This window comes from Pleurodeles waltl, chromosome 7, assembly GCF_031143425.1.
Source record: "Pleurodeles waltl isolate 20211129_DDA chromosome 7, aPleWal1.hap1.20221129, whole genome shotgun sequence".
Classification (NCBI taxonomy): Eukaryota; Metazoa; Chordata; class Amphibia; order Caudata; family Salamandridae; genus Pleurodeles; species Pleurodeles waltl.
Window position 1 is genome coordinate 1,110,425,316 of NC_090446.1, and position 16,611 is coordinate 1,110,441,926.

At 43.1% G+C, this 16,611-nt stretch overlaps 1 protein-coding gene across 7 annotated transcripts in view; it reads right to left on the reverse strand.

Annotated features, from left to right (window-relative positions):
* Window positions 1-1,542: 1,542 nt before the first annotated feature.
* Window positions 1,543-16,611, reverse strand: part of EPN3 (epsin 3) — a 176,924-nt gene continuing 161,855 nt past the window's right edge. For all 7 annotated transcript variants that reach the window (XM_069200062.1, XM_069200060.1, XM_069200056.1 and 4 more), the window contains 2 exons: window positions 3,246-3,467; window positions 1,543-3,127 (listed from right to left, as the gene is read on the reverse strand). In XM_069200062.1, coding sequence (XP_069056163.1) covers window positions 2,643-3,127; window positions 3,246-3,467 — 707 coding nt within the window. In that variant the 3' untranslated portion in view covers window positions 1,543-2,642. The remainder of the gene's footprint in view (window positions 3,128-3,245; window positions 3,468-16,611) is intronic.

The window sequence follows — 16,611 nt, forward strand, 5'->3', positions numbered from 1 at the left end:
TTCCATGAAATGGTAATGGTGAATATTATCACAAGGGCCCTTTCTTTACTCTGTAACATGACCCTAGTTCCAGGTGATCAAAGGACAGTGCCTGTTGCACAAACACTGCTTGAATTCAGAGGAAGTAGTATGCCCCACCCCACTTACAAAAATCACCTGCCGCCACTCATGTCCACCATATCCTGTGGGGAAGAGCTAGAAAAAAGAATCAGGGATAGTCATACTCTACGGCCCAACCTCAGCTGGCAGGTTTTATTTGGGGGTGTGATGGGGAGGGACCACTATGTATGGTGTTACCATTGGCAGATCCAGCAAGGACTTCTCCCAGCTGTTCCCCCACACTTAAATGGGTTTTGGTGAGGCGGAAGAATCACTGATTTACAGCAGTCCTCTCACTCTTCCAAACTCTATATCAGACCCTGCATCTCTTCACTGTCACATGTCTTTACAAGACTTTATGAGACTCCCCTACTCTATCTTTTCAAAGACCCTGCACATCAATCTGTGCAGTTTCAAATGATGCTCTGAAGTTGAATGCCTGGGCAGAAAAATGCCTCGATGTCTGGAGTTGTGACTTCGACAGCCTCAATGTCAGTGATCTCCCTGCCACCAATGATTTCCCAGATGCCAAGCAATGGTGATGCCTCTGCATCAACATCAAAAAGAATTGTGCTTCCAAAGGTACTGTACCTTCAGCTGTTGGCAAGATATTTAATGTTGGACCAGAGCAATTGTGGTGTGAGAGTAACTAGAAGGACCATAGTTCTTTATTTATTCTTCTCTGGATTTCCGTTCTACGGCAATTCTATGGTGCTAATGGCTGCGACACAGTAAAAGCAAATTCTTCCCTGGGGGCCCTTTCACATTGTATATCCTTGGCTCCAAAGTCTTCCAGTTTGACTTTTATCCTGATGCCGTCCCTGTCCTTCAGTGCCCTTTTGGACATTTCTGAACAAAATTCACATTCAGTGGTATAATGAGAATAGAGAGCACACCAGCGATCTCTTGGGGGGGGTCATATGGAACTTTTTCCCATTCGCATGAAGGGCCCTTCATGAACAATTTAAGATATGCTGAGTAGAAAAACATGAATAAATAGCCAGAGAAAGCTTTAACATGCTTTCTAGGCATGAACAACTCAAGATGTTAAACAGGGCATCCAATAGAAATTATGTAAAACAAAAGGAACACAACAGAACCCCCAGTTTTCCAAGGTCCCACTCTCACAGGTTAGAAAAGCAGACTCTGGGAAGCAACTGCCAATGCCACTTCCTCCTTTGTAGACAGGTTTGGCCTTTGATAGTCTTTGGAAGTGTGTGCTTGTTGGATATATTCTGAACTCTTCATCCTCTCTGAAATACATATTTTGATTTAGAGTGGGAAATTATTCTGATGTTAATAACTCTCCATGAACATCAGAATTCTCCCGAGTTACCCACCCATAAAGAGACACGTAATTACAAACAATGACATGCATCAGAGTTAATGAAGAATGTAGCTTCTATATTCCATGACCTGGATGAACCAGTGAAGAGACAAATACTTGCTAGATACTTTATTTATTAAAAAAAATAATCACCATTGCTACCAGTTCACATTAGAATCATTTTTATTATTTCATATCTTGCCCTTCTCGTTTCGGATCGCCAGAGCCCAGCAGCAAAACCTTTATTTCTGAGAAGTGTTAACAAGGGTATATGGTAATGCATGAACTGCTCTATATTGTATTACATCAGGACACCAAAACCCAGAGCACTCCTCTCACTCCAACTGAATGCAGCATCTCAACTTTTCTGCATCTTGAGCACCTGCAGTGTCAGGGATTTACAGTACAATCATTGCAAATGGAATACCCAACCCATGATCAAACTGGCCTTTAAAAGGGATGGGGCACATTGGTGAAAGTAAGCATTAAGTGTGTCAGAGTATAACAGAAACTTACAAGGTTAAGTAGGCCTTTTTCTTTTAGGTAAGCTCTAACGTACCTCAGAGTACTTTGATACTTTCCAGATGGCGCCCAGTGGAAGTGAGACTCATATTTGCTATCTCCCTGTAGTTTGCTATCAAGAAATTTACTTCTTGATTTCCTCTCTGCTTCATCTCTAGGCCTGCAAAAATGTATAAATAGTTCTGCTGAGTGATGGGACAATGTTTTTCTTCAACTTGCCAAATACAGTCAAAACATAATGGTCCTCCATGAATCATCTGAATCAACTGAAAACCCATAAAGAAGCAGAACGGACATCCACTGTGTAACGTCAACTCTTACACGACTGGAAAGAGAACTCGCACAACGAGTGCAAACACAGGACGTAGGAGCATTGCACATGGCAGGTGCAAACCTACAAGTATAAGAAGATTCTATGGGTAATGTGCAAACACACACGTAAGAAGATTCCACAGGACGTGTGCAAACCCACACAAGATGTAAGAGGATTGTACAGATCAAGTGACCAGAATTAAGACCAAGAACATCCTGTGGCTCTGGAACATTAACCAACCATATTTAATAATTTGAGGGAGAATTTAGACTAAATTACATATTTCAGAATGCCTACTTTCTAAGGCACTATTCTCAGAAGCCCTCCCCCAATACAAGTGAAGCCTATATAGCACTGGAATGAACCTCTCAGTGGAGTACATCAAAGAAATGGGTTATTCCCAGTTTGGGATGAGGATGCAGGGAGAGAGTTAGAGAATGGGAGCAGAGGCTGGGCCATAGTGCCAGGCATTTGCTGGAAACCTGTTCCCTGTCCATGCTGGTAGGCACTCATGGAAGAAGGCAGACCCATGGCAGTAGGGAGACTGCTGAGCGGAAGAGGGAGAGAAGTACTGTAAGTCATTGAGTTCAAGGATGTTCCCATGGAGATGCCAGGCACTGGTGACACTGTCCTCATTGGGGTCAGACTTGCTCCCAGTGCAATGCCCGGTACAGGAGAGATGGTTCTCGTTGGGGCAAGGGATGTTCCCATTATGATGCCAGGCACAGGTGATGCAGTCCTTGTTGAGTTTAAGGGTGTTCCTGTGGAGATGCCGGGCACAGGTGAAACGTTTCGCATCTGGTTAAGGGTAGGCTTCATTTGGTCAGTGACCTGAAAGGGGTTTGTTGGTGATGGAGCACTTAGGCCTGCAGCGAAAGGGTAAAATAAACATTTACAGAATGAATACACACACCTTGGCTCATCAAATGTCGCAAGTCTTCATGTGCTGCCCACTGCACAGAACAAAACACTTCCTCCACTTACCGCTTGATAAGAAGGGATTTCGACTCAATGCACTCTGTGCTGGGGTAGAGATTAGGGCATCTAAATTGACCAACGAAGAAGCAGAAGGGTCCAAGAAAGATTCAGGAGTCCTACACCTCGTCTTTTCCTTGGGCTCCCCAAGGGAGGAGCCAAACTCGGACAGATCAAAAGCATCCGATTTTGGCTTTGTGCTAGGAACAGGATCCCCGAACAAATCCAAATCTGGAAGAATGAAAAGTAACAAAGACAGTTTGTTAAGCAAACAGACTAAACTAGGTTGACAGAAAAGTATGAGACTCCCTAAGATACAAAGAGGCTAGAGTTTTTTTTAAAAGACAACACATTTGCTATTGTGAAGATAAAACACCACTAGGTGCTCCACTGAGAAACATTTAGTGCCACTGAAAGAAATAAATTGAATACATACATGGAAGAAAGGATGCGAGTGCAAGAGAAATCAGTTCTTTTGAGATAGGGAAATATGTAGGACGCAGTGTACTATGAAAACACTAATGCAATACAAAAAATAGGTTCATTACAATTCCTGTGCTCTCAGTTCTGCCTCTCTCTCTTGCTCTTGATGGGATGGGATGGGAATGCCAAGAAAGCAGGTTGTCAGGGGAAAAGGTTCTCAAAAGGTGAGGAGCCACTTTTAATCTTTGCCAGTGTAATCCTCACTTCACAGTCATCAAACCCCCCTACATGTCAATCACTAACCATCCAAGCCTACATCTCATACACTATGTTAGCCAGATTAGTCATAGGATAGCATATTCTAAACAATGTAAGTTCCGGGCGGGTGTTGTGAAGCACGGAGAGCCAAATCAAAGAGTAGCTGAAGGTAGTCTTAACTTACTGTCATTCTGCTTCCCAAATGTTTGGAATTCTGAATTCACAGTGAGAAATATCTTGGGGAGAGGAAGAAAACATTGTATGCCAGGTCCCTGCAAGGAGCTTGTGGAGAACCTCACAGCTAAAAGTTGCCTCTTTACCTACAGGTGCATGCAGAGAGTAGGGCTAAAAGAAAAGTGGAGTAGCCAAACTAGAGGTCCTGTACATTCTAGCACTAACTACATGGCTCTAAAATACCAAAGATTTGCCTCATCACTGGTGAAATAACTGAGGTTTTATAAGAGGTTGGATTTCTCTAGCTTTGCAAGCCTTAAATATTAATGAGACTATTTTAACAATCACAGCTTCTCTAGCTTTGCTGCACAGAGAAATATAATAATACATGGTAAAAATAATAAAAGCTTAATTGGACACAGTGAAAGCAGATATTTACTCCAACTAAAAATGGAGGCATGGAAAAATCCAAATCGAGGACAGTTTGCTCAGCTAGAGACACATGAGATTGAGCCTGGAAAGCTAGAAGAACTATACCATCGTATATCTTGGAAGAGTCTTTAAAGGAAAGACCTTGAAACTCCCTAATCTTTCTTGCATAAGTGACTGCAACCAAGAAGACAGATTTCCAAGACAAAGATCAATACTACTAGAAGTCATTGGGCTTATGAATTAAAATAAGAGCATCAGGATCTCCATGCTGCTGGAAATCTTCACCTTCCAAAGAACTTTGTGGCCTAACAGTGGCAGTGGACAGGCACAGCAGAATGTGCTCCGCAGAGAATATAAAGATCATCTCCTAGAAAGTTCTTACCTGCTACCAGTGCGGGAAGCTGGGGACACTGGCATTTTCTTTCCTCTAACACAAACAGATTGATCTGACCAAACCCCCGTTTGTTGAAGACTGAATGAAGAACTATCTCATTAATTATCCCACTCATACAATATGCTTGGGGAATCAGCTTAAATGTTGCTTTTCCCTTTCAAGAGAAACACCTTAGGAAGAATGTTGTTTTGATTTATCAACCAAAAGAGATAGGGTATGCAACTTTGTTACACTGTGTTAAAATAAAACTTGGGCGTGAGGACTTCCCTGCAGGAAGAAAATACTTCAGTCAGAGAAAAATGGATTTTAGCTCCAGATGGGTTACATAAGGTATCATTTCCTGAGCAGGCAATAGTTGGTGGGTGTTTATGTTCTGTCAGTGTCCTTCCTGGTAGTACTATATGGATTCTATGATCATTGTTCTCGAAGTATCTGATGGCCAAAAGGTTAAGCTATTAGATTTTCTTCCTGAATTCACCATGAAAGCACTGCCACAATAACGTTTTAAAAAATAATCCTTTTAACCAGATGAAAATATATAGCTTGCATGTTCAGATGGGCAACTATGATTATGTGGACATATAAGGTCATACAGCTTTGGAACTAACACACCAAAATCTGAGTCCCTGATGAGAAATGGAAGATTTCCATCTTCAAGATTCTATTCTGTCCAGATTTAGAAAGGCCCAATCAATGTGTTGAGAAGCTTCTATGAACTGCAGACACTGACACAGAACCATATGTGACTTCTTGATGCAGAGAAGGAATCTACATCGTGTAGCATGTTGCATGCAAATTGAATATTTCTGGTCACACTTCACAGAGTCTAAGTTCTAATGAGCCATTAATTGAGGTAATTATAGCAGTGGGTTGTTTTTAGGCAAAAGTGTGACACCTCCAGACAGAGGACGTTCAAAAATATCCTTGAAGCCAAATAAAGGCTGACTGGAAGATGTACTGACAACAGTGATCATTATTGCCAAGTATTAGATAAGGCTGATAATCAAGCTTTATGAGGGATATAAAAGGATGCATCTTGGTGACCAAGTGAAGCAAGCCAGTCCCTTTGATTCAATGCCTCCAAAATCTGAGAACGTTACTCATGAGAATATGCCCACCCAAAGGAACTAATTCACCTAGTGCAGTCCCAAGACTGGCCTAATGCATCCATTCTAAAAATAAACACCTGGAGTTAAAGTCCAAGATCTGTAAGAAGTGTGATTGCTCCCAGAAGCAGATGTTTCTGAATTGGCTCAGAAAATAACCTCTGAAACAATTTTTGAAACTTTGGTTGGGGGGACCTGGGAAGCATAGGGAGCCAGAGGGAGATTTAAAGTCATGCCTTAAAAATTGTTTTCAGAACCTACTTGTCTCAAGTGATGAAGGAAATGTTTTCAGAAAGAGGAATAGGACTCTCCACTGGGGAAGTATTCTCCTTAATAAACAAAAAAGAGCAGATATCTTGGGCCTGGAAGTAGCTTTGTGCTTTAGTTGAACACTATGCTTTCTTGAATTCATGTGTGAAGCCACAGATCATTTTGTGTGTTTTTGCCATGAAGGCTTTAAAGACTTAGGAGGGTTGGCAGTTTCCTGTCTTTTGCCATGTGGTGATCTAATTAAGAACCTATTTACAGTTTGGAAGATGAGTACTTTGTAATAAATGTGACCGATAGCCCATCCACCTCTCTACAAGCGCTACTGAAAATAATGCTCTTGTACGAAGGTGCACGGGATATTCATCCCATTTGTGATGGAATAAACAGTCGGACAAACTCTAATCAAGCCCTAAGAAATTCAGCCATCACCATCCTTTTCTATTATTTTTCGAGGACAAGACTAATCAGTATTAGGTCAAGAGTGCTGGCATGACAGCGAGGTCAATAACTTTATCTTGAACAGTCAAATAGAGAGATGAGGTTCAGTACTATGCACTTCAGTGAAAGATCTGTACATTTTAACACAAAGTAACTGTGGCAGAAATGATCTACCTAAGCAAAAGGTGAGCTTGCAAATAACTTTTTTGTTCCTTGATGTGTCCAGAATGGATGGCAGATGAGGAGCCGGTTCTTTGCCCTTCCCAAGGTTGCAGTGACAATAGCTGAAAGAGCAAGATAAATGGTTGCTTACTTGTAAGCCTACCTCTGCATTGTGATATCTATTGAAGTCAAAGTTTGAATAATTCCCCACAGCATGTGGGAAACCTAGAAAGACTTCTTTCACCATCAACTCTAAAAAGGGTGCAAACTAAACGTGATCAATTCAAAAATAGCACCCTTTAATTACCCTATCCAGGCTGAGTTTTTCCCCAAATTTACCTTCCTGCGTTAAGAAAATAAAATACAAAACAACATTGAAGCATCTTAATCCAGGACTACTCATAAAAGGTGTGTGAATTATGAGGGTCAAAGGACCCCAGGTAGGCATTACATGAGCACTGTACAAACAAAGATCACCTGTGCCTTAAGAAGCCTATATGTTTCCAATCCCAACATGCACAGTATTGGCAGTTCCCTCTTAGACCCACTACTTTTTGATGGCTATGAAGAGATCAGCATAAGAACCCAGCTTTGAGAGGTAGTCATCTATATGGCTGAAAAAATGCCAGAGAGGTAGGAGAATCATTGTGAAGATCTCTATGATGTAGAACCAGGATTGATAGCCATAGATTTTAGAATAGAGTGACAAGCAGATCCCCCTAGGAGAATCTCTCAGCTACTGAGGTTTAATACCAGAGCCTCTGAAGGAGATTCATATTGGGCTTAAGCCAATGTATTTTTGCAAGTAGTTTGATACACTATGGAGTTAGCTCTCGTATCAGAATCTAAATCTCATGAAAATGTGTAGAGTGATTTCTAGGTGGATGTCAGCCAATAGGATGTTTTTAACTATGCTGTTGTGGCAGCTGAGCCACAGGATTGTCCTCAAGGGTTTACAGAAAGAAATTGTATAAGCTGACTAATAACAGAGAGATAGAAGAGGAAATTGATTATTTTGACGTAGCAAAACCGTTGTTTACTGGACTGCATTTGAGGAGTAATTGGGTGATCTTATTAGTTTAGTCTTGACTAAATAAAACCGTAAAACCCTCCTAACACATAAAGAGTGTTAAGACCGTTTGGCGGAACTAGATGGACAATAGGAACTGTAATACTTCAATACGAATTGTGAAACTACCTTGGAAGAAAAAAAAGGTGCAATTCTCTTCCTGGAGAACAGAGGTCTATCTTGGTGGCTAGCCCTCTCTCTTCTGAGTCCAAGTCTTTGTCGGTGGGTGTTCCTCAGGGCTCTGCCTTTAGCCCCATGCTTTCTTTACGTTTAGCAGGTGCCCCTGGATACTCTAGTGAAATCCTTTGGTGCTAAGGTGATCTCCTATACTGACAACAAGCAGCATATCTTCTTTAGTAAGGTGAATAAGGTGGACTGTGGTGCTTTCAAGTGTTGTCTTTTAGCTGACTTTGAATCGATACGTTTTAACTATCTGATGTGTAACAGACGGAGGTTCGTCTATTTTGTTTCTACCATCCTAAGTGGTGGTCTAACTGTTGGCTTAATAGAGCACCTTCTCCAACTACTCCTTCAAAAGTAGTAAAAAATCTCGATCAAATTTGACAATCTATTATCTTTTTAGTCGCAAGTGTCTTCTGTAGTGGGAATCTGCTTTGGTCTGCTTCATGCATTGAAGCAAATTTTCAGTTTCTTCTATTGGCTACTCGGACAACAGTTGTCCAAGCATTAACCACATCTAGGCTTTGCCAATGTTCTCTCCCTGGGCATTCCATACTACTTGATCAAGAGACTGCAGACTGCCACTAGGCTCATTAGAAAACTTCAGTTGAGAACATCTGTAACACCTTACTTGAAGTCTCGTAACCAGTAAAGAAGCATTCTTTAAAATCTCTTGTATTGATCCATAAGGCCTATGTGCATTTGGGACCCCAATATTTGCAAGCTGGAGTTCATCATTATGTTCCTATCAGTGCTTAAATGTCTTAAAATGCTTTGGCTGTGGTTCCAATGGTGAGTCAAGTCAGAAGGGGCAGTTGATCATTTTCTTTTCTTGCTGCCATTGCATGAAACAAGTCCCCGTTTGAGCTTAGGTCCATATACTTGGAACTCTTGTTTAGGAAAATACTTCAGACTCTACTATCTGTTCAGGTATAACTTTCAGATACTCAAATTCACGAGTCCTTAGCACTGGAATACTCCTCAGAGCAGCTGTGTGCTTTATAGTTTCCAAGTCATCATTACTACTCTGTTAAAATGGAAAACTATAATTCACTGAACATATAAGCCAAGGTAATGTCAACCAAGAAGGTCATCATACAATACAGTTGCTGCAATGAAGCTTTGTGAAAGGGTTTGAACGTATAGCCCATCAATTAATAAGGTACTAAATTGAACATGCTCTCATTTTGTTATTAGAGGGTCATCTTTCTTTAAACCCTCACAAAAGTCTTTCAGTACATGAATTTGAAAAAGAAAACTTGTATTTGACCTTTACTATATGCTGTTATTACTTGTAGGTGAAAGAGATGAATTGCAATTTTGTTTAGTAACAGGTGTAGGCAATATGGCAAAATTGTGGTATGATGTTTCTTTGAGTCCTTAGGCCCACAGACTGACATAGTTAAGCACCCCACCCAACTAATGAAACATTTGTTACAATTGTTAGGGTAGGTAGAACTTGCTGAAATTAAACTCCTTGCATCAGACTCTCCTTTGTTAATGATATGGAGGCCTTATCAATTAGGAAGACACTGTTGTTTGGATGTTTTCTGTTGTATATGATTGTGTAGATGGTTTTAGATTTTTTGAGACACTTCTGGCTATCACTGACATATATTTGGAGAGGTTCAAAGAAGAGGACTTTAGACCAAATGCGAAAACAGCATAATGGAGTGGAGTCCTCCTCACTAGAAAACTAAGGAACGTCCTGTGTATGTTTACAATTGAGATATGGAAGTGTGCATTGTGAAAGTTGATTGCACACATCCATTTTCAATCAATCAATCAATCAGGGATTTGTAAAGCGCACTACTCACCCGGAAGGTCTCAAGGCGCTGGGGGGTAGGGGGGAGCTACTGGTCGAAAAGACAGGTCTTAAGGTGTTTCCTGAAAGATAGAAGGTCATCGGTCAGGCGGAGGTGGAGTGGTAGGGAGTTCCAGGTCTTTGCGGCGAGGTAGGAGAATGATCTTCCTCCGGTGGTCGTGCGGCGGATGCGAGGAATGAAGGCGAGGGCGTGGTTGGCGGAGCGAAGGTTGCGGGTTGGGGTGTGAAAGGTGAATCTGTCTTTGAGGTAGGTCGGACCCGTGTTGTGGAGGGCCTTGTGTGCGTGGATGAGGATTTTGAAAGTGATCCTCTTCAATACTGGTAGCCAATGTAGGTTTCTGAGATGGGTTGAGATGTGGTCGCAGCGTGGAATGTCCAGAATGAGGCGTGCGGATGCGTTCTGGATTCTTTGCAGTTTTGTCTGGAGTTTGTTTGTTATTCCTGCATATAGGGCATTTCCGTAATCCAATCGGCTACTGACCAAGGCGTGGGTGACGGTCTTCCTGGTTTCGATGGGAATCCACTTGAAGATTCTGCAGAGCAGGCGGAGGGTGTAGTAGCAGGAAGAGGAGATGGCATTGACCTGCTGAGTCATGCTGAGTGTGGAATCCAAGATGACGCCCAGGTTGCGTGCGTGGGTGGTGGGTGAGGGTGTAGATCCTAGAGAGGTGGGCCACCAGGAGTCGTTCCAGGCTGAGGGGTTGGTGCCGAAGATGAGTAATTCTGTCTTGTCTGTGTTTAGCCTTAGATGGCTAGCTTCCATCCAGCTGGCTATGGCGTGGAGTCCGTTGTGGAGGTTGTCCTTTGCAGTGGTGGGATCTTTCGTGAGGGAGATGATGAGCTGAGTGTCGTCGGAGTAGGAGACTATGTTGATGTGGTGTGTTTGTGCGATGTTGCAGAGGGGGGCCATGTATACGTTGAAAAGTGTGGGGCTGAGTGAAGATCCTTGAGGGACGGCACAGGTGATATTGGAGGCTTCTGATAGGAACGGCGGGAGGCGAACTCTTTGGGTCCTGTCCTTGAGAAATGACGAGATCCAGTCCAGGGCTTTGTCGTGGATTCCAGTGTTGTGGAGGCGTGTGTGGAGAGTGTGAAGGCATACTGTGTCGAAAGCTGCGGAGAGGTCCAGGAGAACGAGTGCTGCTGTTTCCTGTTTTCCTGTTCTCAAATTGGAAATATTTCACACTAGCATTCAGAGTTTCTGGCACCCAATGCATTTGGTGGCTAGACATAGGTCTAGGATGAGTCTGACATCCTTCTTTGGACCTTTCTATTAAATTAGGAGGCATCATGAATAGACAACTTTCCACCTTTTTGGATAAATGGACCATTTATACAGTACAGTTGTTACTTTGAGAAGATCAGCCAGCTGGTGGGATGGTGCAGACACCAGTGGTTGAAGTAGTTTTTTGTTGGATAGGAGCAAAGATCATTATTGCACAGTTTTTATGACTCACTTATCATGGTTTTCCACTCTATTACAAGTCGTGAAATACAATTGCCAATTGCAGTGGAGTACTACAGTGTACAGGGAAAGCAGGTTGTATTTTTAGCAGTGTCTGTGACCATTTTAGACTGCTTGGATGCAATATACAGAGCCACAGTGGTTACTGAAATATTGATGTATTGAAAAAAAGATTCATTTTAATACTGAATCAGTAAGATCCTGTGCCACAGAAGCGGAAAGTATAATATCTACATAGACAGATGGGTCGAAGGAAGGGTGAAAGATAAATATGCTAAATTTAAGCCATCTGATGACAAAGAGATGCAGTATCAGATAGTCCCTGAGATGTGGAAAATAAATTCTTAGGAAGATAAGAAAGGAGAAAATCGTCCTACCAGCCTTGAATAAGAATCACCTAGAGTAAACCGAAGAGACTCAATGATCTATGTTTGTGAGAAAGATTCACCTTGTAGTTCCACTCTACAGGGTGCTGAAAGAAGAGTACAGAAATCAGAGACCAGAATCTATTTTCCGCCCCCCTTCCTTTCTGTCCTTCTGCTTGTTATGATGCTGTGGAACACAAAACTCTAAATAGGAACAGGTAGAATAGAAAAAATAGGAACAAAATAATAGACCCAGCCGTCTGTGTTAACGCTTCGTGTGGTTTGGATGGTGCACAATGTGTGTTTTCATAAAAATAAAAAAAATCAGTGCATCGTGATACTGCATGAAGAAATGTTCAATCTCTGAAGGAAAGGGTTTCACAGAAGACCGATCAACCTACCCAAATATAGCAGGATGCCATCAGTATAAATGAGAGGAGGGGAATTCTATTTGAGAAATAAAGCCTACTGTGTGAGAGAAATTCTCGAAGCGCACATGAAAATAGAAACAGCAAAATGCGAGGGGGATAAGAGGCAGACCTGATGAGTAACCCTCTAGATCTTAATGAAGTTAACAATTGACTCATTAACCCTAACACAGGCTACTGAGTCAAAATATTATTTAATTTAATGTTGCTGTCAGACTTATATCCAGGACAGGAACTCTGATCTAATGCAGTGGTCGCAACCTTGGCTCTGGTAGAATGAGCTTGCCTTTCTTTGCTCTAAAGTTCCACACAGAGAACTGATCATCCACCTGGAACTCTTCTGTGCAGTCAAGGTAGAACAACATGCTCTTTTTTGGGTCCAGCCGAAGGAGTCTCTTCTCTTCATTAGAGGGGTGAGGAAGAGCATAAAAATTAGGCAAAGTGATGTACTGACCTTCCTGAAAGAATTATCACCTTTGGTAAAAAGGAAGCTGTAGTTCAAAGGACCAGCTTGCCTGGGTAAATGGTGTGGTATGAAGGATGTGTTGGCAGTGCCTATAACTCACTGACCCAATGGGCAGATGTTATGGCCACTAGGAAGGCCATTTTTATGTTGAGAAGCCTTAGTAGACAGTTGTGTACTCGCTCAAAGGGAGCGCACATCAAAAATGTGAGAACTAGGTTGAGGTCCCACTGTCGCATAATGCAAGGTGCTGGTTGGAACATGCAAGGTGCTGGTGGAGACTTTTCAGAAACCCATGTAAAACAGAAATGCGGAAATATAACCTTTTACCAAGTCCAAAGCAGAGCCCTTCTGGGCTAAGGTAAGAATAAACAAAATAACCTGGAAAAGGGGTGCAGATAGAGGATCAACATGTTTATCTGTACACCATGCCACAAACTTGCTCCAATGGTAGGCATATACCACCTTGGTGGATGGATGCCTGGCTGTCAAGCTAACACCTCAATCTTCTGGCGGAAGGTCGAAAGCAGTCAACTGTCCCTGCTCGATCTCAACGCATGAAGGCAAAGCTTTTTCAGGTTCGGTTGCAGCACCCTGCCTTGCTGCTATGACAGAAGATCCTCCCGAAGAGGCAACCTGATTGGAGGACCAGTGCTCATGCTCAACAGCTCTGAATACCAGACTCTCCATGTCTACTGCGGAGCCAGAAGGATGACTTGGGCAAAGTCATTTCAGATTTTCTTCAGAACTCTGGGCTGGAGTGGTACTGGGAGAAAAACATACAGGAGGCCAAAGCTCCACGTGAGACAAAAAGCAACTCTGAGTGAGCGTCTCAAGGGTGCAAAACTGCTGACATTGCATGTTCTCCGTGAAAGCGAACAGATCTAACCAAGGCTCTCCCCACTGATGAAAGAGAATTTACGCCACCTCCGGATGGAGATGCCATTCATTATCCACTAAGCATCTATGGCTGAGTTCATCCACTCTGGTGTTCAGAAAGCCTGACGGGTGTTGAAACACAAGAGACATACCCCGGTGTTCCAGCCAAGTCCAGAGATGGAAAGCCTTATGACAAAGGGTCCATGGCCCCCACACCACCCTGTTTTTTGCAGTACCACATGGGGGTGGTGTTGCCTGTGAACACCTGTAATAGCTTTCCCTTGACTGAAGGAAGAAAGGCTTCCAATGCCAATCGGATAGTCTGAAGCTCTGAGAGAGTTTAATGAGGAGCCCAGATGAGCTGTGACCACTGCCATCACTTTCGTGAACACCTGGGGCCTGGTGCAGGTGCCCAGGATGGTCAGAGGGCAAACTAAAGGGGTTTGCAGGCTGAGGCTGCCAGGAGTGGTGGACAGTTGTTGCCTGTCTCATGTGAATTGTGGGATACCCATCCTCTGTCATAAAAAGATTGTGCAATTTGCTGACTATGGTGGCTGGGTGTGTAGACATATGAATGAAACCCCCTACCATGGCCTCGAAAGGAAGTCTGGGCTTGGCAAGGGGCCATGGAAAGGCCCAAGGACCTGGCCGTGCCCTACTGTCATTAAAGTGCTCCAGCACCAAGTCCACCGTCTCTCCAAACAACCAAGAGCCATGAAAGGGCATGTCCATGAGCTTGGACATCCCCTTAAAAGCCAGCGGTTCTTCACTAGCCATGGAAATCACTCTGCCCAGAGAGTCTGTCATGCAGCCAACATGTTATGGTGAACTTGGCTGCATCCCTCCCGACAGAAATTACTTGAAAGAATGTAGCTTGAGCCTCTTCCGAGACCATGGGTAGTACTTGTGGAACTGAGTTCCAGATTATGAGATCAGCCCAAGAAGCATATGATATTCACTGGCCACAGTGCCGGGATGGCAGAAAAGAACATCCGCTTCCCAAAGGTTTGTCACACTTTTGGATTCCCTATCTGGTTCAGTGGTAGGGAATGTGCTTGGGTTGATATTGGATGTAGAGGCTTGGACCCCCAAGCTCTCAAGGGTGGGGTGCTGGGTGAGGAGAATTGGGTCTCCCTGGGGAAAGGCAATGGTGGCAGGCAACTGATGATGATGTTAGATTTGTAAAGTGCACAGGTACTCCGGGGAGTGTCCCGATGCTAATAAAAGGCTGACTGCATGGATTGGCACATTAATCTTGTTTAAAGAGACATGTTTTCAATTTTTCTTAAAGGAGGATAACTCAGTAGTCGTCCATAACTCCAATGAAGTTTATTCCATGCAGCCGGCCCTTGATGAGCAAAGGATGATTTTAGAAATTCTTGCCAATAGGCCATGGGTGGATGTAAATTTCTGGAGGGGATATAGGCTTTAATCATCTCCCTCAGGTAGGCGGCTCCGGTGGCATACAGTGCTTTGTTGATAAGGACTAAAGATTTAAAGAGGATCCTTTTTTGATGGACAGCCAATGTAGTTCCCTGAGGTGGAGAGACATTTTAGTTCATGGGGGAAGGTTCAGGAGAATACGGGCCGCCAAATTCTGGACAACTTCAAGTGTGCTTAAAACATATTCTGTGAGACCCAAATAAAGATGATTCCCATAATCCAATCTGGAACTTATCAAGGCTTGGATCACCATTTTCTTATCTTTGCACGAAAGTAGGGGCAAAAATATTTTCAGTGTTAGAAGCAGCCCAGAGCAGGAACCAATGTGCACCTTAATCTGTGGCTGGAAACTGAATTCCTAGACTCTTCACAATGATTTTTAGGGGTCATAGACCGGGGGCATCCTTCAGCCAGAAGGTCTTCCAAGAGTATGGTGATATATGGCCAAAGAACTCAGTCTTGTCAGGATTCCATTTCAATTGATTTTAGGGACATCCAGTGAAACACATGAAAGGCATTTCTTTAAAGGCTTCTCCAGCAATCTCCCCTCCCTTTCACAGGTGAACAAAAGATGGGTGTCATCAGCACTACAAAATTACCATAGCATCTAAGGTTTCGGCCAAAAGAACTAAGGGTGTGAGATAAAAGCAAAAAGAACAGATGCAGGATGGAATGCTGAACAATGTAAAAATTCACCCCCAGTCACAAAGATCTGGGTTTAATCCATATTTTTTTGCCCACCACGACGCCCCAGTTTTGACAAAGCCATATACAAATCAGTCTTGACCCTGTTCCCCATGGGAACAGTCCCGCCTGAACTGCGAAGCCATGTCCTGCCTGGACCAGAAACAAGCATCCTGGGACCGGTTTAGGGGTATCACCCTTCATCAGTCAGGCTAGCTTGAATCCAGTGGCGCAGTGAGCACGGAACCCACGTCTGGGCATACGCTTCCCACTCAGAGCGACAAAACCAAAAAGCACAGATGATGGACGGAATGCTGATCAATGGAAACATTCACTCCCAGTCACAAAGATCTGGGTGTCGGATAAGCATTTAAAGGTGTAGTACTGAGCCTGTTGGCATGCAAATGACAGCTCATGATTTATTGAAGAAAAGGGAGCAGCCATACTTACTGACTTCTTTACTCCAATAAGGAGAGCCACTTTAGGACTAAGCCACCAAACCCAATTGATTGGAGTCGTGTCAGCAGTCTAGAGTGGGGAACATTATTGCGGGCCGCACATAGGTGTATAATGATCAAGATGGCCTTCCCCTCTCTGTCAATGGTACCCTTCCCTTAATATGCTCAGTGACTTCTAATAGGGCCATCTCCGTGCTAAAGTTAGGCCTAAAACCTGACTGAATCAGGTGTTAGAGGTTATTTTCCAGATATTGTAAGAGTTGGGAATCTACAAATTGTTTTAAGACTTTTGAAAAAGAAAAGAGAAGAGAAGTGTGTCTGTTGTTAGCTTGAACTTTGGGATCAGCAGTAGTTTTTTTTTTTTAGCAAGGGCAAAATGTTGGCTTGTTTCCATTGCACCAGGACTGTTCTATGCACCGAAGCCCCTGTGCAGGGCTTGGACCAAGCCCTGAGTAGGAC